Source organism: Dipteris shenzhenensis, chromosome 27 (genome assembly GCF_047967505.1).
Source record: "Dipteris shenzhenensis isolate YYH24624 ecotype China chromosome 27, Dip_SZ_1.0, whole genome shotgun sequence".
NCBI lineage: Eukaryota > Viridiplantae > Streptophyta > Polypodiopsida > Gleicheniales > Dipteridaceae > Dipteris > Dipteris shenzhenensis.
In genome coordinates this window covers 606094-632695 of record NC_141622.1, presented here as the reverse complement: position 1 = coordinate 632695, position 26602 = coordinate 606094, and the positions used below count along the sequence as shown (strand labels likewise).

The 26602-nt window shown below is 45.5% G+C and overlaps 1 protein-coding gene across 5 annotated transcripts in view; it reads right to left on the bottom strand.

Annotated features, from left to right (window-relative positions):
- The window catches only part of PTAC14 (plastid transcriptionally active 14), a 216263-nt gene that overhangs the window by 104108 nt on the left and 85553 nt on the right, over positions 1-26602 (bottom strand). For all 5 annotated transcript variants that reach the window (XM_087399046.1, XM_087399049.1, XM_087399047.1 and 2 more), the window contains exons 5-6: positions 12089-12217; positions 8235-8324 (exon numbers count right to left, since the gene is read on the bottom strand). In XM_087399046.1, coding sequence (XP_087255172.1) covers positions 8235-8324; positions 12089-12217 — 219 coding nt within the window. The remainder of the gene's footprint in view (positions 1-8234; positions 8325-12088; positions 12218-26602) is intronic.

Here is a 26602-nt window from a genome sequence, read left to right as displayed (position 1 = left end):
TCTACCTGTATGATTTGAGGAGGGACTGAGGGCTTATCAGGGAACCCATAATCTCTCTCAAACTTCTTCCAGCCTGCCTCGAGAGGTCAACCCCCCAAAAGGGTGCTGCATACATGGATGTCGGTCTCGTGAGTGTATCAAAAATCCATCCCTTCGTACGAGGGTCCTAAAAGTGTGCATCAAAGCATTGTCTCTTTGGTCGAGCTAGAGCTGCCTGGCCGCATGTGAGTCAAACTTTGGTTGCATGGACCATCCTGAAGACAGGGCCGTAGAAAATTACTCTGAGATATGTGTAGGACTGTACAATCTCTACGGGCTGACCTCAGTGGGTGAAACTATGTCGACGTAGCACAACCCGTGAGGTGTTGAAAATCATAACCTTGGTCTTCTCAAGGTTGACTATCAGCTTCTGGAGACCTGCGCTACAGAGAAGGATATGAGGACTATGTCATCAGCATAGAGCAGTATCTATACCATCAAGTCAACAACCAAGCAGTGATCACTCACCTCCTAACCTATCAATGAAGGTAGTGATCTCATCAATATAGAGCCCAAAAAGTGTCGGTGAGAGGGGGCATTCCTGCTTCACTCAAATAGTGCTCTCAACCCAATCTCATAAACTACTTGGGGCACGTACTCTGCCTCTTACTGCCTCATATAAGCTCATCACCCCCCATATTATGTCTGTAGGAATCTGCATCTCCTGAAGTCTCCTGATCATGCGAGCCCGTGGGACATTGTTAAAGGCCTTTTGAAAGTCAATGAAACAAGTGTGGACTTTCTAGGATCTCGAGCTTGCCTCCTCAATGATGGCCCATAGAGTGAAGATGTGATCTAGGGTAGAGTGTTGTCTCCTAAACCCAGCCTGCCCTAGAGCTCGCTGCCCATGTATCTCTGTGAAGTTACTGATCTCTCTGTCCAACACTGAACCATAGATCTTGGCCAATGTGTTGCCAATCATGAGTGTGCATTAATTCCCGGCATCCATGGGAGGTTCTAACTTGTGTATCGAGATGATGGGGGTAGTGCTTCAAGTGGGGGGAAACCCGTGACAAACAGCCTGGTTGAACAGTTGCACAAGGACTGGATCCAGGCAGTTGCACAAGGACTGGATCCAGGACCTCCATCCCATGTGCAAAGTGCTCACTCCATAATCCCTCATGATCTAGTGCTTGTCGGTTGTGAAGCCGACATAGTGCCGCATGCACATTATAGGTGGTAAACAGCGTAGAAGAGGTGGGTCTGGCGATGGAATGCATATAAGGTGGGGTTTGAGCAGGGGCATCATACAATGATGCCACGTATGTGTGCCATATACCTAGATCTATGATGGGAATTGGTGGCTTTCCCTCCAACAGAAGTCCCCATGCAGTGGTATGATCTCCTAGTCCGAAGGAGTGAATTACCTCAGCCATCCTATGCAAAAGAAAAGCCCATCTCTTGTGCCGTGTCAAACGCCTCGAATCTAATGTGCCTTAGTCTTGTTAGTTGCCCCAAACCCTACTCCTGCATGAGGTGGGATTTCATCTCTTGACACTCATCATCAAACCAGGGGTTTTGTGGCATGTTCCCAATACGGGGGCATACTCTAGAGCGGATTGTGGGGAATGATCTGATGGCCACATCCTGGACCAATGAAACAAGTGTCTTTGAAGAGTGTGTGAGGTCTGCATCATCTCCAAAGTCAGACGCCAGCCCCTGAGACAAGTGGCTCATGTGTACCACACCAAGAGTATGATCAAAGTGTACTTGGACCCGGGCGGGGGTAGAGGGATCATATCTACTAGTGCAGTGGAGATACAAAAGGACAAATATGAGTGGTTAACGCCAAGTGGGAGGGGGTGGACTATGAAGTCATGTACCCACAACATAAAAGCTAGGGAGCCCATCAAGTAGTCTACTGTGCCACTGCCCCCTCCATGTGCAAAATAGCAGAGCCCTCTAGATAACGGCCATCTGTGAAGGCAAGTATATATAAGCAGATCGTGTATAGCTCCCATCTCGAGCAAGTGTCTCCCATACTCGTCACACATGGTGCATCATCTGAAAGCTTAATGATCAAGGCTTCAGCATCTGCCATTGCAGTGTACCAAACTGCAAGGCCTCTAACTAGGACATTTAGTGCTTTATTATTTTTTCTCTTCTCTTCTTCTAAGGCATCAGAAATAAATCCTCTCTTTGTTAGGGTTGCTTTACCCTTACTGCCCACTTCATTCCACTCCTTCATTTCAGCCTTTCCTATATTTATTTGCTTGGAAAACTCCTCATGCTTCCCTTGCATTGTCATATGTAGCGCAGCCATCTCTTCCTTGAGCATTTCATTCCTTGTCTTGAGAGTATTCAGCTCCTTGTTAAGGGGGTTGGATCTCCCCTTCTTCAAATGCGTTGCGGGCTTTTAACATTTTATTTTCTTCCTTGAGCTTGGCAACCTGAACTTCTAGCTTTATTGATGTGTGGTGGTTGGTCTTGGCCGTGCAGGCCTATCCTACAAACTACAATCCAAGGGTAACTCATACAAGCCACTCTGGACTGAGGCAAAGGGCTCACTAGGGCCCTTGCTGAGTGCTATACTAAAAAGCATAGAATCTCAAAACCTAAAACCAGTACTCATACTACATAGCTAGGTGCCATGGTGGCTCTCTTGTGAGCTACAAAGGTGTCTCATATTTGTGTCTGTTGTGTCGTCTCTCACTATGGTGGGGGGGCATGGTCTCCCTGATCTCTTTATCCAATGGTCTCTGTGTCTCAAGCTCCACTCAGTCATAGGCTATATCCATGGTCCATGTCCCCCGGTAGTCTTTTTGGAGGGGTGGGTTTGTAATTTCTGCACAAGGAAGGGGCTCAACGTCACATGCATTCATTTCCTCCTAATGGTTATATGGTGAAGTGAGTCAGCAAATTCTTTGGTAGGGATTCACCACCAGTAAGTGCATCTACTCTAGCGTCACAGAAATCCTGGGGTGAGGGATGAATCCCTACAATTTATCCTGAATCGGGCCTTTCTCTTCCAAAAACTAGAATGGCAACTAAATTACTTCAAAATGATCAGAATCCCTTATTGCATAGAGTTCCCAAATCTTCCTCCGATTGAATCCATGCTTGAGAAACCAATGATGTAACCCATTGGTTAGGATTGCCATTAGGCTGAAGAATGCACCCAATGTTCCATGCAATTGTTGAACATGGCCTTTGCACTCTCCGTGTCATCTCTTTCCATTGATCCATGCTGCCCTCATGTCAACTATCTCCTCCCTCTCTACTCCACTATGTGCCGAAAGACTTGAATGCATAGAAACTTGTGACATGTCGCTGAGTTTATAAAATTCTTCGAAAGACTAAAGGGTCTATGAGACTGAGAAAACTGGATACAATGAGCTGAATGGGTTGAGCCAATACACAGATATATACACCACCACGACAAATATGAACACAAGTGCTACATATCTAAACCCATGGTGAGAAGGAAAGATCTACACGGTGATATCTCTATGGCAGTCCTCTGTATGATGTCTAAGGAACCAGAGGGAGGCTCCAACGGTCATCAGTACTGTGGGAGCATGAAACTTATTGATAGAGCACTAACGTTGGTAAGTTTGTGTGATCGGCTATGGTCTCCTAGTAGTATCTCTCCATTGGACAAATGCCATTGTCACCTATCTCGTATGTGTCCCTGGTCTGGCAACCATATAGGGGAGATCCCCCAGCCTCACTTGGGCATCGACAATGGACATGCTAGCGAGTCTATTGTGTCTCTCGCTCTGAGTCCCAACTATGCCGTCTTCCCAGCGATTGTTGGTTCGTGCTATTTGACTCAAAAAAGCCTGGCTGAGCCTTCCGATCTCATCTCTGAGTTGAAGAGGACAGACTTGGTCTGAGGGTCCTGGAAGTGAGAGTGAAAGCACTATTGCTAGAGTCTCGTCAGCACAACGTAACCCCTGCTCAGTCGGGCCTGTAGTGCTAGTCACATCATCAAAATCAAGCCGGCGAACACGACCCCCAAGTAGGTATAGGATATGCAACTACCTCCACTGGCAACCCATCCATAGTAAAATGCCCTCTGTACATGGCTGATTGGGATGTGTTGAAGATCATGGCCTTGGTTTTACCAAAGTTGACCTTAAGTCATGTGTCTCATAGGAAGTATGTAGTGCGTCTAGCTGTCGCTAACGCCCCTCTGGAGAGAAAGATAGTACGACCACATCATCTGCATGCAGCAATATCTGAAGCAAGGATCCGGCTAGAGAGAAACCAGTCCCAAGCTCATCTATGTAGAAGCCGAACAAGGTTGGTGGTAACGGACAACCTTTTTTTACCCCAATAATGCTCATGATCTCCTGTGTCCATCTCGCCCTAGTCCGAACCCTACCCAAGACTCTCTTATCAAGTGTTATAACTGCCCACATGATCTCCTAATCGTATCCCAACTCCTATACGCGTCGGATGAGTCGGGCTCTCAGCACCGTGTCAAAAGCCTTGCGAAAATCCACTAGCCTCTTCGATGACCCCCATAAGTGTGAGTATATGTTCCATGGTCCCACGATCTACACAGGAGTCTGCCTACCCCATGGCTTTGAAACCCGAAGCTCTACGGCCATGCTAGCCTTTGTATCGAGGAGTGATGCATAGATCTTGGACATAACATGTCCAATCATAATGGTCATGTACTTTTCAGGACTCATGGGATCTCCTGCCTTGTGTATGGGTGTGATGGTGTTAAGGGTCCAAGTGTGTGGGAAGCCTGTGCAAAGTGCTACATTGAAGAGCTTTGCTACGAAGGTATCTATCCCATAAGCAACGAGCTCAGTGCGTAGGCCCTCATGATCTTTCGCTCGGCCATTGCGAAGCTTCTTAGCTGCATGTTTGACACTACCGACTGTTAAAAGTGTGCATGAAGTGGGACGTGGTAGATGTGAGAGGTCGGGTGCTGGTTGGTTAGGGACATCGTACAATGTGTGTGCATAAGAGTGCCAGGTTATGATGTCAGTGAGGGGGGATGGGGCTCTCTGTTCGAGGAACCTCTGCCAGAAGTGTTTAAAGTTGTTACTGAATAAAATGTTTAGTAATTCCTCTTTGTTCTGTGGCGGACAAAGGCCTGCTTCTTCTATCAAACCAGATGGTGGTAGTCATGTATCGTCTCTACCTCTCCTGGAAGACAACTCTACCCTGCTTCTTCGCACAGCGCAGTCTCTGTTCTGACTACATCATGCAGCTCTACCCTTAGTTTCAAGTGGGAGTTGTCGCTGTAAAGCCTTACACTCGTCATCTTACCAACTATTGCAGGGTACCAAACCAAGGGGTGTAGAGCACGTGGATCAAGTGTTGTGTGGAAAAGTTTGTATGGTAGCGTCATGGAGAGATCATGTGATCAAGGCGGTTTGATCCTCTAAGAACAATATGTGATGTCTGTCTCGGAGCACGTCGGTAAGGCAAGCGGAATATGCAGGCTTCAGTGTGTGGTCAAAGTGTATGTCTTGGTAGGTAGTGTGTGCACGTGATATGGCGTAGTGTGTGACATGGGCACTAGTGTGGGAAATACTAAAGAACAGATAAGTGTGTGATCTCCTCCTAGAGGTGGTGGTGAGACGAAGAATTCAGTAATATGTGAATTAAAGGCAAGAGATCCCATGAGGTAGTCAATCACGCTAGACCCCACTTTGTGGGAAAACCAGTGAAACGCGAGATTGTAGATAAGAAGATAATGTATCCTGCTCATGTCTAGTAGTGCATGCTCATAAACAATGACCGGGCCCATCTTTTTGTGGAGAATCGAGACATCCCAACCTCATCTATGTCAACATCTGGTAATAGGATAGATTCATCACAAAAATCCAAAAGTGATACATGTCCTCACGTTGAAGTCTCCAACAAGGAGGACTTCACTGCGGCTTGAGAAATCCATGATGTCCGCGTAGAGGGCTGCAGATGCGAAGTCTCAACCTAATCGCGTACGTCCCTAGCGAAACGTGAGGCCTTGGGAGGGAAGTAGCAAACTACAATAAAAAGGTTCTGACTGGGAGGTCGTCGAATCCGAACCCATACGAACCTACATGTGGGTTTCATCTCATGATAGAGGTCGTCCCAACTAGAGATGATCGATAAAGCACTCCCACCCCTCCCGATCCACGAACTCCTCCTGTCTCCGGGTTTCATTCCAAAATGCTATCTCCCATATATATCCACTAACTATAGGAAAAGGGTGCTTTGGGCTATGGTGTGTCTCTGTGTAAAAGGCTACGTCCCAACTTGTGTATGATTTTGAGAAACTCCTTGGATCTGACCATAAAGTACTATTGCAGTTCGAAACACTGCAAGTCAGGGTCGACCCCGCCCCTCTATGTAGGAGGGCCACCAAATGCCCATCGGGGACCTATCAAAAGCCGTCCCTCTCGGACTACCGCCCATTTTTGTATGCCGCTCGATAAACTGTGATCAGGCCCGTCTTTTTGTGGAGAATTGAGACATCCCGGCCTCATCTATGTCAACATCTGGTAACAAGATAGAATCATCACAAAAATCCAAAAGTGATACATGTACTCACGTTGAAGTCTCCAACAAGGAGTGCTTCTCCGCGGCTCGATAAATCCATGATGTCCACGTAGAGGGCTGCAGATGGCGAAGTCTCAAACTCCTCGTGTAGGTCCCTGGCGAAATGTGAGGCCTTGGGAGGGAAGTAGCAAACTACAATAAAAAGGTTTTGACTCGGAGGTCGTCGAATCCGAACCCATATGAACCTACACGTGGGTTTCGTCTCATGATAGAGGTCGTCCCATGAGACGATCGAAATAGCACTCCCACCCCTCCCGATTCACGGACTCCTCTTGTCTCCTGGGTTTCATTCCGAAATGCTATCTCCCACATATATCCACCACTCACTATAGGTAAAGGGTGCTCTGGGCTCTCGTGTGTCTTTGGGTAAAAAGCTACGTCCCGACTTGTGTATGATTCTGAGAAACTCCTTGGATCTGACCATAAAGTACTATTGCAGTTCGAAATGCTGCAAGTCAGGGTCAACCCCACCCCCCTCTGTAGGAGGGCCACCAAATGCCCGTCGGGGACCTATCAAAAACCGTCCCTCTCGGGCTACTGCCCATTTTTCCTTCTTACGGGCCGCATCCCGCTGCTATAGGAGGGTATGCCGCTCAATAAACTGTGACTAGCCCTGTCTTTTTGTGGAGAATCGAGACATCCCGGCCTCATCTATGTCAACATCTGGTAACAAGATAGAATCATCACAAAAATCCAAAAGTGATACATGTCCTCACGTTGAAGTCTCCAACAAGGAGTACTTCTCTGCGGCTCGAGAAATCCATGATGTCCACGTAGAGGGCTGCAGATGGCGAAGTCTCGGACTCCTTGCATAGGTCCCTGGCGAAATGTGAGGCCTTGGGAGGGAAGTAGCAAACTACAATAAAAAGGTTTTGACTGGGAGGTCGTCGAATCCGAACCCATATGAACCTACACGTGGGTTTCGTCTCATGATAGAGGTCGTCCCATGAGATGATCGAAATAGCACTCCCACCCCTCCCGATTCATGGACTCCTCTCGTCTCCTGGGTTTCATTCCGAAATGCTATCTCCCACATATATCCACCACTCACTATAGGTAAAGGGTGCTCTGGGCTCTGGTGTGTCTTTGGGTAAAAAGCTACGTCCCGACTTGTGTATGATTCTGAGAAACTCCTTGGATCTGACCATAAAGTACTATTGCAGTTCGAAATGCTGCAAGTCAGGGTCAACCCCACCCCCCTATGTAGGAGGGCCACCAAATGCCCGTTGGGGACCTATCAAAAGCCGTCCCTCTCGGACTACCGCCCATTTTTCCTCCTTGCAGGCCACATCCATGATTTTCAGTACTTATATCCACACCAGGGAATACAAAAATGGAAAAGGGGGCATGGTTCAATGAATCAAAATCAAGATAGGTATGCAAAACAACATGACCAGTGTTCTAATACTGAGATGTAGAGCAAACCCCAAAGATCTGTGCCATTCCGAATCATCGTTCCCCAATGTTAGAAGAGTCCACAAGCTAGAACTAGGGAAATGACTTAAGCGTTGAAACCGTAACAGTAACCTTAACACAAACAGGCATCTGAATATACATTAGCAACAGAAGAAATCAAGAAAAGACATTCAGTTTCAGTAAGCATGCTCATGTGATTTAATCCAGCAGAAGAAAAGGTGCCATTCCAAAAAAACTGAAATCTAAAGGGCAAGTATAAAATGAGCAAATACCCAATTTTTGGCCCAAAAACTCTCTGCTCTCTTTTGTTGTCTCCGGATCTTTTGAGCAAGCTTGTCATCTTGAAGCTCTGCAAGCTCCCCCTGTAACAAAGAATTTCACATTAATATACTATGACCATGCCACAACCACTCAATAATACCACTACCAAACCATTTTAAGCATTTATGTCATATGCATAATGCCTCCATACAAAATGTCAGTTTTGTAGGGTAATAATTCTTGAATTACAAATAACATCTGTCCCTACAGCATGCTATTTAGTAGCAACAAGAAGAATACTGACATGGCAGAATTCAAACGCACAATCGCAAGTGCTGTCTAAGAAAGAAGATTAGTGAAGCCTGTTGGACGACAATGGAAATATCTACAGAAACCAGGCAGCTACACAGCACCCACCAAAGGGAGAAGAAACTGCTAGAGAAACCGCCAAGGTAAATACTTGATATACCTGGCATTTTCTATATCAGGATCTATTGTGCCCAATGCAAATTGCATGGCCATTGACCATCATTAATGGCGTGTTGAATCTGTCCTGGAATTAAGTCGATTCCTTCCAGTGATGCATCCTTGGACCTAGGCTCACTAACCTTTAAGTCTACGTAACCCTGGAGGGCTAATTTTCCTCCAATCATACCGCAATGTTACGGATTCATTAAGATCATACCTTGACAAATCAACGATAAGGCATCAAAGACAGAGAGTTTTCTATCCACATTTAATAAGAACATAATCACGACCTACAAAGCAAGAGTTTTTTTTTCCCATGAAAACAAAGCAAGAGTTTGGATATCAAACTTGAAAAAATCATGGTGCATAGATGTACGGATGGTATGGGTGCTCACCTACTAGGCGATAATGTACAAGGGACTTTGTGGATGACCACATTGCTCAACATTTCTTGTAGATAGCTTTTTATGACCTCAGGCCAGCAGGTGGGAATTTTGTCATATAAGCAATTTTACTTAAAAGAGACATGGTCTCCCACTTGTATCAAAAGACTCACATGGCAAAAGAAAGCAAACCATTATGGGAGGAGGCACATCAGTTCTAAATCCCTTTCACCTTGTTTTTGGTATATGTAGGCCAGATGAATGGTCTTCTGTGTCTTTGAAAAATGGGGTGCCATTAGATACCATTACCTATTTGCAGTCCAAAGCATCCCCATAGGGTGAGGACTTGTCTCCCGATGTGGGTGATTTCTCCCATCTCCTTTGACACCCTTTTCCAACCTCTCCTTTCCTCATTGTCCTCTTCCATTTCCTCCATTTATATGGGATCTCTCCCCTCCATTGTGATGATGCCTTGCTTTGAGCCCGTTCGTGCATTGAAATCCCAAGCCAAAATAATTGTGTGGTCTTTAGAGAACCTGGTTATGTCCTCTCCCAGATGCATAAGAGGGCCTTCGCATGATATATGGCTGTTGCATTCAAAGATGGGTGATTGAGGGGGTGCCAAAAACATGCCACTAGACAAATGGTCCCTTCTTTTGCCACTATCCCTGACCTCATATATTGTTAATGTGTGGTCTTCCTTTATGCTCTCGGTTGTTTGATGAAAGAAGCGTCCAATCCTGAAGCCTGTCTTGAAGCTCTAGAGGCGATACCGGCTAAAAAGGTAGGACGATAATGCATCCCTAAACCATACTTTCCAGCAGCCAAAGGAAAGGAAACGAGAGTCACATCATCGTGAATGACATGAGCCACAGAAGAGATGCCTTTCGAATATGAGCGTTAGGGAAACAACTTGTGACTCGTGGATGCTCTCAGCTCTCAAAGAGTTACCCTGCAATGAGTCATGACCACGCCAAGCCAAATGCGAAAGAATATGCTTCCAATCTGAAAACATTCAAGAAACAAAGGGCAGCCTCTAAGCTTGCATTCAATATGACCCAAAAGAAAGTCCCACTAAGTAGGCCGCCAGTAACCAAAAGCACGGGTGGTGATTTGTAGAAGCAAAAAATGCATCATAGCAGAGCCCAAGGGTGATCACCATGTAGGAATTGTGGCATCATTTTTCCCTTATGAGCAAGAATATGCACATGAATATTAAGAATATTCAGCCCCCCATGCATCTTCGGCAAACCTAACTATAGTACTCGAAGCAAGCTCAAGCTTTTCTTGCCATATCTGGAACGCCAATAAATTTCCATGATGATGGACATAAAGAGGTAAGATCTCGTTTGCTTAAAAAAGATCAAAGGCAAATAGAATTGAATGTAGGCCACCAAAATGGATTGAACAAATCGGAGACAAATGGCACTAAGAGGACAGCCCTAGCAGAGTGAACAACAAAGGGTCCAAGATTAAGGGATATCCCCCGATGGTATGCAAGCAGCTTTGCTGTCACTATAGAGCCAATAGATAACATGCTGCAATTTTTGACCAAAACCCAAGACTTGCATGGTTTGCACAATAAAATCCCATTGCATTATGTCCAAAGCCTTGGCAATGCCCACTTGCAACAAGAGGACATCCTGCTCTGTGTACTTGGCATATTCGATCCCAACATAGGCATTTGCAATATTATCAATGATATGCCTACGAGGGACAAAAACATATTGCGCTAGATGAAGGCCATCATGTAAATATCCTTTGATACGATCAACCACCATTATGGTGATGATCTTATAAATAAAAGGCATAAGAGTGATAAGCCTCTAATCCCCCAAAGATTCACAGATTGGCTTCTTGGGCATAAGCTTTACAAGCCCTTTCTTCCAAGAATCCAGCATGTGTTGATTGTGCCAAGCACTATTTATCATTTGTAGCAAAGTAGACTTGAGGAGATCCCAATATGCAAGAAAGAATTCAACAGTGAGACCATCCCAGCCCGGGGATTTCCATCTACCGCATGATTTAACAGCATCACTTAACTCTCTTTCAGTGAAAGGAGTGTCCAACTCCCAGGCCTGTGCTGGAGAGACAATGGGAGAGAAATGCTGTAATAATTTTTGCCGTGCTGAAAGAACTTCCTATGAAGGAGGATTTGCATGCCCAAATTGGCGAGAAAAATGATGCACACAAGCTGCAGCAAGCTGTGCTCAAGAAGAAGTCCAAACCCCATCAGATAGAAAAGCCCTGAAAAAATACACACACACACATTAACCTCCTCGGAAGGCCTCACAGACCTGTACTAATGGCGGTCTGTACAGCTAAGTATTAGGCATCCTTCAGTTACAAAGTCAGATATTGCCTATGCTATAGGATTACAAAGTATGTGAAAGATTGGTTGATAGCGTGACCCATTTTGAGGTGAGGTATGGGTACTGGCATGTTACATGATTATACCAAAGACAAGAGGGACATGCAAGCACACTTGGATGCACCAGGTGAATTCTGCAGACACTAACGCATGCAAGTCAACATTGCAACACCAAAGTAATTGTAATCAGAACTCAAAATAAACAAATGGAGTTCGAATTTCAAGGGGAGCTGGGAGGGGCTGGGGGAGCTGCAGGGAGGGGCGGAGGGGGAAGGGGCGGCGGTGGGAAAGGGGCGGCAAGGGGGAGAGAGAGAGAGAGAGAGAGAGAGAGGTGTATTAACGTCTTCAGGAGATGTCGCGGGTCTATGAGACAAGGTACAAAATGTATGTAACCCATACAAGCCAATGTGGGCTGAAGCAAAGCGCTTACTAAGGCCCCTGCTGAGTGCTAAGTGCTAAAAATGCAAAAAGCTAGTCCAAAATAGTAGGAAAAGAGCAATCAAGTACTGCTCAGAACCAGAGCCCCAAGTACATGCGTAGGCTCTATATAACCCGACAAATTGCATTACGGTTGGTGTAAAGCAACAGAGAAAATGCTTGAAAGATAGATATGTGTGTAAACAGAGCTGCCGAAATTACAAACCTCTGTGGCAAAGATCATGCTGGTGCTGTCACTTGTTTCCGGCAAAAAGTCACTATACAGCTGCCAGAAATGGTCCTTTGTATCCATAGCCAGCAATAGAAGACAAGCAAGCCTGAGGTCCCAGTCAACCTGCAGAAAATTATTTTAATGATGTAATACAGCACGAAATAACCTGTGAGCAAACGATGTGCAAAGACAAGCATCCTCAATCTTAACTAGTAGCCAGACTTTCACAGCATCATGACATTCTGCCAGGCCTGTTTACACATAAAAATGTTGCTTGATGAACATTTTGCACTATTTGAGAACATCAAAGCTTAGTATCCTTGTGCTCATCTTACTGGCTCCAGATGTTTTGGATCAGGAAATTTTAAATCTCACCAAACTATTTGAATCTGAATCATATCTAGAGAAGGAATTGCTACACCACACAGAAGAAAACTTCTTATGCTTGACTTCCATGCCACAGAGAGTTCTCAATCTGGCAGTTAACCTTTACACAAGTCACAATTCTTACTAGACAACTGAAAAATGTGGCTTCTAGCTTGAGCATCGCCATCTAAAGTTCACAATCAATGACAAATACAGGCAATTGACAACAAAAACAGGTAAAGGACAAACTATTCCTAGTTGCCTATGATCCTAGCCCCCTCCAAGGCTTTACACTAGGGACCATTATCCATATATTCCATCATGAACAATAGGCATTCTGACAGCAGAAGGATATGATAAATTAAACTAAGAATATACAGGAGTAAATGAAAATCGCCTGAATGGAGAAACAGTCATTAAAGAATATCAATTCAATCTTCTGTAAACATCAGCCCACTAAATGGAAGCAATAGTCGTTAAAGAATATCACTTCAATCCTTCTATAAACATCAGTCCACTACAAATTGCTCTTACATTAAGGGAAATATATTAGAGTGGCTCAGTGAGCATCGCATTTTGGAATTCAAAGCCGTCGCATACCACCTCATGTCTAGAAACACTAGGTTGAGTTATAAGCCTTAGAAAATCATTAAAATAATATCACGCCATTGGTGTAGCTGTTAATTCATATTATCATAAGTGCATAAATTTTAATATTATGGCTTTGTATTTATGTAACCCTCATGCCAAACCTTGTATGGTACAGGATATTAAAGGTTTCTAACCCTTTAACTTCAGGCACTTTCAGATGCACGTTCTTGCTTCAGCGCTCACTTTCCTTTTCCTTCACCCTTCAGGCCCAGAAAATTGAATGTCATAACTTCCTCGTAAGATCTTCCGAAACTGATCAGCCCCTGCCTATGCATTGTTGCTGCTTCTCTCTCTTGCAAATGAGATCACTCTCTCAATGTTTTGCACCAGGACCACACCCTCGCAGGCTAAAAATTGTAATTTTAATCTCTACTTCTCTTGTGCTCCTTGCTTGATGATTATCTTTTATTTTTTAGTTTGACAATAGTAGCATTCCCGTATCGCATAGGCTGAGTTTGGAGAGAGCATCATTCCAAGGATGAGCAAGGACTGCTTAGACAGGAAAATCCGAACATGGGACGTGAAATGGCAACGGGCACATGGTGTCACCGCAAGTGGGCAGCATGCTGACCATGTCAGATAGAAGAGGCATGTCGGAGCATGGCAGAACACATGCCATAGAAGGCTGAAAATACCGCTTGGATAGTGAGAAGTTGAGGTTGGAGAAAGTGTTGGAGGAAAAGCAGAAGGTACAGGTGGTGGTCGATAAAGCCAAAACAAAGCTTTATCAAAGCCAGGGTGACAGCTATAAATAAGTTGAAGGAGCACTACCGATGGAGATTCAGAATGTCAAACTTTGAAACAATGGGCTATCAGTTCTTTCACAATCCACTTGCCGGTATTGTGACATAAAGCAGCCCCTCCGCCCAGCAGCTAACCCACATCTACCCTTGGCTGCTACACCCTAGTGACAACTCCTCAACCTGGACCCCAAAGCCTATGATTTTTTGCCAAGCACTATACCCAGGTCATGGTTTAAATTGTCAATAAAGGTAAGAAACCAGCACACAACGATATTTGACATCTCCTCGCATATGTCAGAGTGTACCAACTCCAATGAGGCTTTGTCCCTAAACGTGGCCCACATTGAGAAAGACTCCCACTGTTGCTTGCCTTCCACAGAACCTTCACAAACAGCCACAAGCTAAAGCTGCCAGCCGTTCCTTGGACCATCTGTCACACGTAGCAAACACTTCCACGCAATATTTTTGCAATATTTCACAAGACCTTCGCGATAGAAACTGGAGAACACAAACTGAAATCTGAAAATCAGAATTGCAGCACTTAGAGGGAGAGAAGAAGGAGACGTAGCACATGCAACACTACGGCCCAGAAATAACGGATAGGCCCCCCCGAAGGTCTTTAATGCAATGGAAAATACTTTGTACAACTGGATCTGAGAAGAGCATGAAGCTGAGTACAACTCTTGAATGAATCTGGTAGGCTTGGGGGCCTTTTTTTTTTAAAGACTAGGCCTAGCAAAAAGCTAGGGCATGCTTCCTAAAAGCTACTTTTACATAAAAGCCAAGCTTTTTAGGCTTTCTTTTCAAATCTGCAGCTTTTGGCACCTTCTTTATCTCGTGGGCCCTCCTTTTAAAGAGGCGCCCCCTTGTCCATACTTTAGGCCTCGTGGGACCTGCTTTTTGTGCTTTTCTCCCCACTCTTGGATCCTTTTTGCACTCTCTTAGGTCCTCCACGCTGCATAAACAAGTTCCAACACTCATTAGAGGTTAGTGAAATGCATGCATTCCTAGTTCTTGGACTAATCCTAGTCCCTTGTGGGCATCCCCACAGTTCTCTTTTACCAATCCAAAACAAAAGTAAAAACAATAAAACTTATTCTAGTTAACCAAAGTCAACTTTCTTGGCCATTGTAAACGCAATAAAGACGACCAAAAGCATCAGAGAATGCCACAAAGCCGATCTAAGTCAACAATCGGAAGTACCAGATTCCAAGATCCACTTAGATGGAAGAGATCTTTCAGCAAACAGACTGCGTACTGCACATAGAAGAAAGGCATCCAGAGGCAAGTTTATCTGCAGGTATCTTGCCAAGTACCAGAACTATTAGGCAATTGATGCCAAGAAAGGGTATGCTCAAGTTTTACAGTTGTATCAAGAATCTTTTCAGTTGAAGACAACTAATTAGAATCCGAGGGGATGTCACCAAATTTGTACTTCTCCCAAGACATAAAGAGGTTTCTTTCTTTCTTTTTCTTTCTTTCTTGGTACCACAACATATCATCTTGATCATATCACATCCAAGCTCATTACTTACAATCTTTTTAGACATCAAGGTCAGGGTAGAGCACCCAATGAAAGTAATGAGCAATTCCTCCTTGTGAAGACATGGTATTGAGTAGGTCTTACCACTTGATATGTGGTAGTGTCTAAACTCTTACAACTAGTTTTTCTCAGCACAAGTCACCAATCTCCAAAATCATGACTATCCCTTTGCAAATGGCACTCAAACATAGACAATGTAAACATCATCATCATAAATGACAAGTATCATGACACTTGTGAAGTCCATTTCGGAGTCAATACTTAGTCAAACAGAGATCTACTAGTGCAGCCAGCTAAAACAGATATAGAACAAAATTTTTGACTGGTCAAACCTCTGGGATGGTCAAACTTTGACCACATTTTGACTGTTCCCCCCAAATCGAACAATCTAACACTAGAGCCGAAATTGGAGCTGCCCGCTGGCGAGGATTTAGTTGGGGAATCCCATCCCAAAGGAAGCATCTCTGAGAGGGTTTTTTGGACAAAAATGAAGCTTGTATACCAAAGAGTGTCCCCACGAAAGGAATCGAGAAATGTCGCGTTGTGTCGCCATGAAGAGATGCGCCTATTCCGACTGGTATTTGTGTGATTTCTCCTCGCTCCAGAAAGCATTTGGGTTCAAACTTCAGCACAAGGTAGCTTATGGCATTGGGCACCCGTGGCTAGAAGAAATTAGAGTATAGTCGAGGATTTCGTCGGAATTTCACGACTGATCGATGAACTGTTTTCTTGTCGGCACGCGCAGCAGAGACAACCAACGCTTAATTCCTCTAGGTCATAGTTTTGCCCCAAGACAAGGTATCTCCAGTTCAGAGGGCTTGGCAAATGGCGCAGCAGTTGGAGAGAACAAAGCTAAGCAAAATCTAGAGAAAGAAAGAAAGAGTGAAATAAAGTTTATTAAAGTCTTCAGAAGACCGATGGGTCTATGAGACTGTGAAAATTCTGATACAACAAGCTGTGGTAGTGGAGCTACTAAACGAGCGTCCATACCAATGCAAAATGTAAAAATGCAGAATGGCAGTACTAAGTCGTAAGTACAACATAGTCATGTCGATGGTCGACTATATATCAGTCTCAGCATCGTCATCAATATGATCATCATCATCGGCAGCAGCAAGATATCAAGATGGGTGAGGCAATGGAGGCATGAAGTCGGCAATAGAGTGCTGTCAGTCCTGGCACGTCTCTTGGTCGTAGCTCTGTGTCTGACCAAGGCTACTGTAACCCATGTCGGCCGGGCTCCGACTCTAAAGGAGGGGATGTCCCCAAGTGTGATCTGTGTGTCGACCCTTTGTCTGAGCTATCGGGTCACAGGCTCCGGATCACGGTCATGTCGAGGCCTTGTCTTGTGGGGGTCTATGTGATCTAGCTGAAAGAACTCCGTGATAGAGCTCTGAGAGGGATCAGCCGAGGAGGAGGTCTGCTCCTGTCTCCGTGCTCGAAGTATCCTCTCACGGTGTCTAAGTGCCTCATGAATGAAACCTACCAAATACCGCTGGTCAGGGTAGGAGAGAAAACACGCCAAACTATTCCTAAAGAGGCAGTGAAAATGCCCTTGGATCTAATAGTACACAGGACACCTGAAGATGAAATGCTCCTCTGTCTCAACTTCCAGCATGTCACATATTGTGCATATGTGCCTCTCCCTAGGTAGTCGCTCTACCCTGCTGCTCTCGATGCGAAGTCTGTGTGAAGAGACCCAAAACTGCCCAAGAGAGATCCTCAGTGAGTGGGGTAGGTGAATCTGCGTGTATCCTGGTGGGTCAATGAAACCCTCCGCTGTGATATGTAAGAAGTGATCTCTGTAGAAGCTAAGCTTCACTGGGAGTTCACTCCATCCCAACCAGGTCCGAAATGTGTGTAGCTATAATAGATCCTCACGGATAACCTGGTTGACCTCGTGTGATAAGAGGGGAGAAAATGGAGCATCCATGCTGTACTATAAGGGATGTAGTCTATCCATGTGGAGCCCCAATCGCTCAAACCATGTCTCTGTACGTGCATACCCATCCTGTTGCAAGTGCCATAGAAGAGGATAGAGCTATCCATGGTAGCTTGCTACGCCCCGAGGTATAATCCCCATATTCCCTAACTCGGTATAGATATGTGATGACCTGAAATGCAGCATCTAACTGTAAAGGAGGTGACCCAAACTCAGCCTGAATGATCTGGTGAGGAACGGATGGCTTACCACGAATCATCCGTGATAACATGAGAACCTGTAGCCACTCCACACGGGCCCACTCTGTATCCGACAAGTCTGCACCCCAACAAGGACTGCCGTACATCCCCGCTGGGCGAACCAAGGAGTCAAAAAGCAACCCCTTGGTGCATGGATCTCGAAAGTACAAGCGAAAGCACTGCCTCTCTAGTCTGGCCAATGAAGCATACCCTCTACTCAAGCGTGCCTGCATCGCGGGTCTCATAGTGAAGCTCGATCCGGAGAAGATAACCCCAAGATAAGTGTATGATGAAACTATCTCAACAGATGACCCCGCAAATGTGAATTGCTCCTGACGCATGATGGCTCGAGATGTATTCAAGATCATAACCTTGGTTTTACCCATGTTGACCTTCAAATCATGAGACTCACAAAAGGACTGTAGTCCGTCTAGGTGTCTTTGAAGCTCCTCTGCTGAGGAAGACAAGAGAGCCACGTCATCTACATAGAGCAGAATCTAAATCAACGTGCCCGCAAGAGAGCAACCCACATCCCCTTGTGTCTGTATCATTGTCTCAAGCTCGTCAATGTAGAGGCCAAACAAGGTAGGCGACAAAGGACACCCTTGTTCGACCCCGATGGTGCTCATGATTTCGTCTGTCCACCCGGATCCTGCCCGAACTCTACCAGAAACTCTCTCGTAAAGTGCCATGACAGCCCAAATGATCTCCGGGTCATAGCCCAAGTCTTGTAGGCGCTGTATAAGGCGGGCTCTCGGAATCGTGTCAAATGCCTTGCGGAAATCCACAAAGCAACAATAAACCCTCTGCTTCCGTGACCTCGCCTCCTCGATGATACATCTGAGCGTGAGGATGTGGTCCATGGTTCTATGATCACGCCGGAATCCAGCCTGTCCTACTGCTCTAAGTCCTCGACACTCTGCAAGTCTGCTAACCTCGGAGTGAAGTACTGATGCATAAATCTTGAACATGACATGTCCAATTATAATGGTCCTGTAGTTCTCCAGGCTCACGGGATCCCCTGCCTTGTGGATGGGTGAGATAGTGTTAATGGTCCAAGTGTGTGGAAATCCCAAACAGACAGCATCATTAAAAATCTTTGCTAAGATCAGGGCTAGGAGGTTAATCCCATACACAATGAACTCAATGCATAGCCCCTCATGATCCTTCGCTCGGCCATTATGAAGTTTCATTACGGCATCCTTTACCCCTTCTCTAGTGAAGAGGGAGCAGGATGTAGAACGAGGCATGTGTGAGAGGTTAGGGACTGGCTGATTTGGGATGTCGTAAAGTGTGAGTGCATAATCAAACTAGATCTGAGTGTCAGTGAGTGGCAGAGGGGACCGTCCTTCTAGAAATCTCCGCCAGAAGTCCTTAGAGTTGTTACTAAACAAAATGTTCAATAGCTCCTAACTGTTCCGACGAACGAAGTCTAGTTTCTTCCTCCGTACCAGTCTACGGTAATAACATAGTGTACCTGGTGTGCTCGGAAGACTGTTTTTGGTTTCGAATCTGAGTTGACGATGTAAAGCATTACACTCATCATCGTACCAACTATTACAGGGTACGGTTTCAAGGGGTGATGGGCGGGTGGAGCGGGTGGTGTGGGAGAAAGCGTGAATGGCAATCTCATGTAGTGAGCGGGCGACAAGGGCAGCACGATCCTCTAAAAGGGGTATGAAGTCAATATAAGTGAGAAGTATGTACAGACGGCCAGAGTAAGAAGGTGAGTGATCCCGTTCAAAGAGTATATCGTGGTAGGTGGAGTAAGCACTGAGTGGGGTGGAATGTGCTGTGCGAAGGGAGGTAGAGATGCTAAAGAAAAGGTATGTATGATCAGCCCCTGGGGGGAGAGGTGCTACAGTAAAGCCAGTAATGTGAGATGTGAAGACAAGGGATCCCATGATGTAATAATCAACACTATAGCCCCCCCCATGTGGAAAGCATGTGAAACCACCTGAAGCGGGCCATCTGTCAAGACCATTATAGATAATGAGATCATGTATCCTACCGAGGTCTAATAGGGTCTGCCCATAAGATAAGAATGGACCTCGCCTGTCAACCGAAACCCGTAGCATACCTGCCTCCTCAAGGTCAATATCTGGCAGTAGAGTGGAATCATCTTTGACTTAAGTGGTACCTAACGGGCCCTTGTTCTCGCGTTGAAGTCCCCCACTAGAAGGACTTCTCCTTGGCTAGAGAAGTCAACGATGGACTGATAAAGGACAACAAATGGGCATGTCTCATCTTCACCTCGGATATCTCTGGCAAAGTGAAAGGTCTCAGGGGAGAAGTAGCAAACTGTGACAAACAGATCCCGGCTATCCATGTATCGAATTCGGATCCAAAGAAATCTGGAATGTGTATCTCTCTGCTCTACTGAAATGGTCCCCCAAAGTGTGGAACTTGAAAGAACTGCAACTCCACCTGAACCTCGACCTCCTCATGTACCTCTCGTCTCATCTCTGTAGGCAGATTCCCATGTATACCCACTGACTATTGGAAGAGGATGCTCTGAACTCTAATGTGTCTCTGTATAAAAGACTATGTCGTGGCCTGTATAGGATTCCAAGAAGTTCCCTAGTTCTGACCATAAGGTATTATTACAGTTCCAAATGGTGCAGGACAGGGTCTCGGATATCCAAGTCTCACAGACCCTGCTTCCCTATGTAGGGGAGGAGGCAGGTGCCCTACGGGGGCCTGTAAGAAGTCGTCCCTCTCGTACCACTGCCCACTTCCCCTCCTTCCGGGCCTGATCCTGTTGTTGCAGCAAAGAGCGCCTCTCATCAACCTGTAGAGGTGTGAGGTCCTCATTTATAGAGATCGCTGGCTGATCTCGAAGGACTGACCTACGTCGTAGAGCTAAAAGTCGTGCCTGAGTGTCATGGAACCGTATGATCAGGGGTTACTCTCTGTTGGGATCTCTCCCCACCCGCCATGCTCTCTCTATCCTGTGCTCAGCCACACCCAAGGTAGCGGCCACAAACGCAGTCACATCTACCATCGGTGTAGCCTCAGTGCGTGGGATCCCGCGTACTCTGATATTGAGAGCCTTACTGGCTCTCTGCTATTGCTCCATGAGGGTAGCCGAAACGGTTACCCTTGCGGATTCTACCCCGAGTCCACTTCGGTTGTAACGTGTGTTCACATCCTCTAATTTCACTTGTGTCGTTTGCTTCTTTTTGTTGTTGTTGTTGTCGTCTTTCTTGGCTTTGTCCCCCATTTCTTTTGGATCCCTCTTTTTTTCTTTTTTCTTTTTGGTGCAGGTCTTAGTGTCCGACCAGGAATAGGAGCACTGGCTCCCCCCCCATCATGGGAGGCACGTCTAGTGCGAGGTGGTGGAGAGGCGGGGTGGAGGCCAGGTGGAGAGGCAGCCGAGAGGTGGAGAAGAAGGGGAGGCTAAGATGGCGAGGAGTAGTTTTTTTTTTTTTTGAAGTTGGAAAAAGAGGAGGGAAAAAAAAAGAAGGAGAGCGTGAGGGAGAGCGGGGAGGGAGAGCGGCTGAGCGTGAGAGAGAGGGAGAGAGGCATGGGGGGCTACAAGGGACTAGCGGAAAGGCTACGACGGGCTGCGAGAGGCTGGCAGTGGAGAGGCTACGTGAGGCTGAGCGGAGAGGCTACGAGGGGAAAGGCTGAGCGGAGAGGCTGCTGGGAGAGGCTGAGCGGAGAGGCTACGAGGGGAGAGGCTGAGCGCAAAGGCTACGAGGGGAGAGGCTGAGCGGAGAGGCTGCTACGAGAGGCGAGCAGAGAGGCTAGGTACGCGAGGCTGAGCGGAGAGGCTACGAGGAAAGGAGAGGCTGAGCAAGCTTGCGACGGGTAGCAACGGGAGAAAGATACGAGCACGCAAAGTTGGCAACGATGGGCGATAGGCGACAAGCAGGGTGAATGACAACTCCACGTGACGACTAGCGTGAGTGGACGAGCAAAGGACGAGCAACGGACGAGCAAGGGACGAGTAGCGGACGAGGGAGGAGGCGGGGAGGAAGGAGGCGGAGAGGGAAGAGAAGGAGAGAGGAGACAAGGAGCTAGCTCAGATGAGAACAGTGAAAAATGTGAAAGAAGGTGCAGAGTGGAGAAGAAGGTGATGAGGTGGCACTGTGGAGCAAGAGTAGGCTAGGAGCATGAGGTGGAAGCTCAAGAGGGTAGAAAGGCTCTGATACCACATGTTGGGGAGTGGGAGAGAAGGACATCATGGAAGAGAGTGTGGGAACCAAAGAGCAAACTGTTCCATTGATTTGAGAGGAAGTCCTCTCTTTTGTAGAATGGGAGAGAGGGTGGCAAAGAGAGGGTCACTTTCAGATGGGGTCCCAAAGCAATTGCAGCTTTTGACCTTCTAAAGGAGAGACTCTGCTCAGATTCTGTGATTATTTTGCCAGATCTTTGCAAACCCTTCGTTGTCCAAGCAAATGCATGTGGGAACAGCGTAGGAGGGGTACTTATGCAAGATGGAAGAGTCGTGGCATACGAGAGTAGAGTGCTCCACGATGCTGAAATGAATTTTGGCATCTATGAGAAAGAGATGTTGGCTATCATACATGCACTTTCAACATGGAAGCATTATCTTTTAGGTGCTGATTTTCATGTTCAAACTGATCATCAATCACTGCAGTACTTTCTCGCTCAAAGAAAGTTGTCTGAGAAGCATATGAGGTGGGCAAATTTTCTTTCTATGTTTCATTTTCAGATTGTGCTTGTGCCTCGGAAGAAGAATGTTGTTGCAGATCCACTCTCACAAGCCCACTCCAGATGATGCAGTGTCTGTTAAGCCACAAGTTTCAGCACTGACCATTGCATATCATGATGAGTTTGATGCCCATGAAGGATCAATATGCCAATGATGCTGATTTTTCACGGATTTATGATTAGGGTGTTAATGGACAGAGGGATAAGCACTATACTCTCAAAGACGGATTTCTAATGATGCATGGCAGACTATGTGTCACGAAACAGTTGAGGACCAAAGTGTTGACAAAGAGTCATGCTCCACCCTATGCAGGACACAGAGGCATTGATGCCTGATGTGTTTGAACATCACGCGATGCCTCTGTGTCCTGCATAGGGTGGAGCATGACTCTTTCTTTTGGCCATCATTGAGGAAGGATGTCGAGGCATATGTCAGGACATGCATCACCTGCCAGAAGGTGAAATATGATAGGTAGAAGCCGGCTGGACTGCTGCAGCCTCTACCTATTCTTGATCGACCCTGGCAAAGCATTACCATGGATTTTATCTTTGATCTTCCTCGTACACCATTGAAACATGATGGGATATCGACCATTATTTGCAAATTCAGCAAGCATGCCCACTTCATTCCAGTAAGGAAGAAAATTACAGCATACTAGATGGCGAGACTCTTTATGCCTCATGTGTTTGAACATCACGCGATGCCTGAATCAATTGTCATTTGTCATGCATGTGTAATATCATAGTCACAATGAAACGCGTTTCATTGAATTTGAAACGTTTCGAAACATGTAGCACGTTTCAAAATGCTTCATGTTCAATGAACCGTGGCCTAAGGTACTGTAGGTTTAGATTAAAAATGTACTTTTTGACTCTAGACTCTAGAGGCGAAATCTCTCGTACGGCGGTTGACACATTACATACTAATCTCTACCTTCTTTCCTTCGAATCACGGGCACAATCACAGGCGATGGCATCCATATTATCCTCCCAGCCTATCTCATGGATTGCATGCACACAAGATACGTAATTCATTTTCTTCATGCCTATCCACAAGCCCACAAATCCCTAGATGGTTCCCTCCTGCCACATGTCATCATTTTAGACCTTTAGCTTGGCACACCATTTACCCCTCTCTTGGGACACAATTAAAACATTTGCCCCTTGGCATTCTTCCACATTTAGGTGTACCTAGGCCTGAGCACTCAGAACCACCTAGTCGATGCCAATACACCCTCACCTAGGACCTTGGCAGTTACTTCCCTTGACCATTTAATTTACGCACATGAAATATTACCAAAGTCGGTCCTCTAAGGGAAAATGCCCACCGATCTTTCCGAGGTCATGCTATCTCGGCTAAAGCATAACATTCCTTCCCTCTCCAAGCATCAGCGTCCTCGATGATGAAATCTGGGAACACTCTCCGTAACCGGTATACGGATTCCCAGGTAGCTTCTGATAGAGGTAGACCATGCCATGCAACCAACACCGTCGGTAACTTCCGATTGCGCACTTGCATTGTTCCTCGGTCCAGGATTCCTGTTGGTTTGCGTCTTGCATTATCCTCTATCTCCTGAAACAAAACAACACCTTCAATTAGTAAGTCACCTGTATGCAAAAATTTCTTTAAACGAGAAAAATGAAACACTGGGTGCACTTTACAACCTTATGACAATTCTAATTTATAGGCTACCTTGCCTATTCTTTTTAGAATTAACCATGGCCCACAATATCGAGGTGATAACTTAGCACACTCTCCTACAGTCAAAGACTTGGAGTGCGAAGGAAGTCTGAGAAAAACTTTTTCTCCTTCCTTAAATTCTCTAGTGGATCGATTTTCATCCGCATACGCCTTGGCTGTATCCATAGCTTGGCGGATGTTAGCTCTCGCAAGTGCTAGCATCTCCCGCATCTGAACCACAAAGTTCGCGGCACTAGGCACTTTATGAGGTATTCCAACAATAGTTGGATTCGCTGGCCTATAACCATAGTTCAGCTCAAACGGACTGAACTCTGTAGAGAAATATTTTCTATCATTGTAGGCAAATTCTAACAATGGCAACCACTTGTCCCATGCATGTTGCCTCAATGACACATATGCTCTAAGCATATCCTCTAAAATTTGGTTGATTCTTTCCGTTTGACCATCCGTTTCTGGATGATCCCCACTACTCATTCCCAACTCAGTCCTTAGTGTCTCAAATACCGCAGTCCAAAAATGACCGGTAAATTTGACATCTCTGTCTGACACTATGGATTTGGGTAATCCATGCAGACGAAATATATGTCTAATAAACAAATCCGCTACTTGCCGGGCACTAACACACTCTCTAGTTGGAATGAAGTGAGTCATCTTGGTAAGACGATCAACCACCACAAGGATAGAATCATACCCACCTTGTGTCGTAGGCAGTCCTACAATAAAGTCCATGGAAATGCTCTCCCACTTACTTAGTGGTATCTCCAAGGGCTGTAAAAGTCCGGGTGGCTTCACCCGTTCTGCCTTACTTCCTGACACGAAAAACAACGTGTCACATATTCATGAATATGCTTTTCATCTTTGGCCAAAATAAGTCTCGCTTCACGAGATCATATGTCTTCTCGACTCCTGGATGTCCCACACATGGGCTATCATGGCATTGTCGAATGACTCTCTCTTGAGATCATTCTGGTTAGGTACTACTACCTTGCCATTTCTTTTCAGCATACCATCCCTTATGGCATATCTTGCATAAGTTCGGCCTTTTCTAGATGCCAGGTCATCCTTTTCCCCGGGTTTTAACATATGAGCCTTAGGCCATAGGCTCTGGACGAACTCGTCCACCTTTTGAGTTTCTCTAATCTCGGCCACTAGAGCACTCTCTAAAACCATGGAACTCATGTTATGCATAATGCGTGACAACGCATCAACAACTTTATTATCCTTCCCTCTTCGGTACTAAATCGTCAAGTTAAACTCCTGCATGAGTTCTGCCCACCTAGCTTGGCGGCCTCTCAAGTCAGGTTGTAACAAAAATGTTTCAGAGTATCATGATCAACATCCACATAAAACTCTGATCCATACAAATAATGTCTCCATGTTTTCAAAGCATGCACAACAGCATACAACTCTAATTCATGAGTTGGCCGATTTCGTTGAGAGGGAGAAAGCTTCTTGCTTTCAAAGGCTACTGGCCTTCCCTCTTGGAGGAGAATTGCTCCAACCTCAATGCCACTTGCATCCGTTTCAAGAAACAACGGTTTCTGGGGATCAACTATTTTTAACACCGGTCCTGAGACCACACCTTGTTTTATGGTGTTAAAACTTTCCTGTTGATTCTGTCCCCATATAAAAGGTACTTTATTTGAGGTTAGATCAGTCAATGGCGATACTATTTCGGAATATCCTTTGATACGCCTTCGATAAAATTGGACAAATCCCAAGAATGATCGCAAAGCGGTCAAACTCTCAGGGATTGGCCAAGTCAATATCGCAACTACTTTCTTTGGATCCATTTCTAACCCCTCAGGAGTAATTATGAATCCTAAATATTCAAGTCTTACCACAATATAGTTTTCTTTTTATTTACATAAAGACTAGCTTTCCTCAAAGTACTGAACACTATTCTTAAGTGTTTGTGATGCTTAGTAATACTTTTACTGAATACCAGAATATCGTCAATAAAATGTACTACAAACTTTCCGATATACGGACGTAGTAAATCATTCGTAAGCATGACGAATGTAGCTGGAGCATTGGTAAGTCCAAAGGGCATTACCAAAAACTCATAATGTCCAAACCTGCTTCTAAAAGCGGTTTTATGCACATCCTCAGCTCTAATACGGATATGATGGTAGCCACACTTAAGATCTATCTTACTGAAAATTACAGCTCTATGTAATGTATCTAGCAAATCATCGATCCGAGCCATCGAATACCTGTGCTTAATAGTGATATTCTTCAATGCTCTGTAATATATACAGAGGCGACAAGTATCATCTTTCTTCTTCTTTAATATCACTGGCGATGCAAAATGTGAGAAACTTGGTTGAATTTGCCCCAACTTGAGGTATTCTTCCAATTGTCTTCATACCTCCGCTTCTTCGGTAAAACTTAATCTATAGGGAGGTCTATTTACAGGTTCTACCCCCGGGATAAGCTCAATTCTATGCTGAACATTCCGCTCTGGAGGTAACCCATCAAGTAACTCATCCCTAAAACAATCAGAGAACTTCTCCAATATCTCTTTAGCCAACTCGGCCATTTTCCCATCTTGGGTAGCCTCAGTGCTAGCCGATGCATCATCAATCGACTCTACCGATGCTATACACAGACACAGAAACTCTTTCGGAATCTTCCGAATT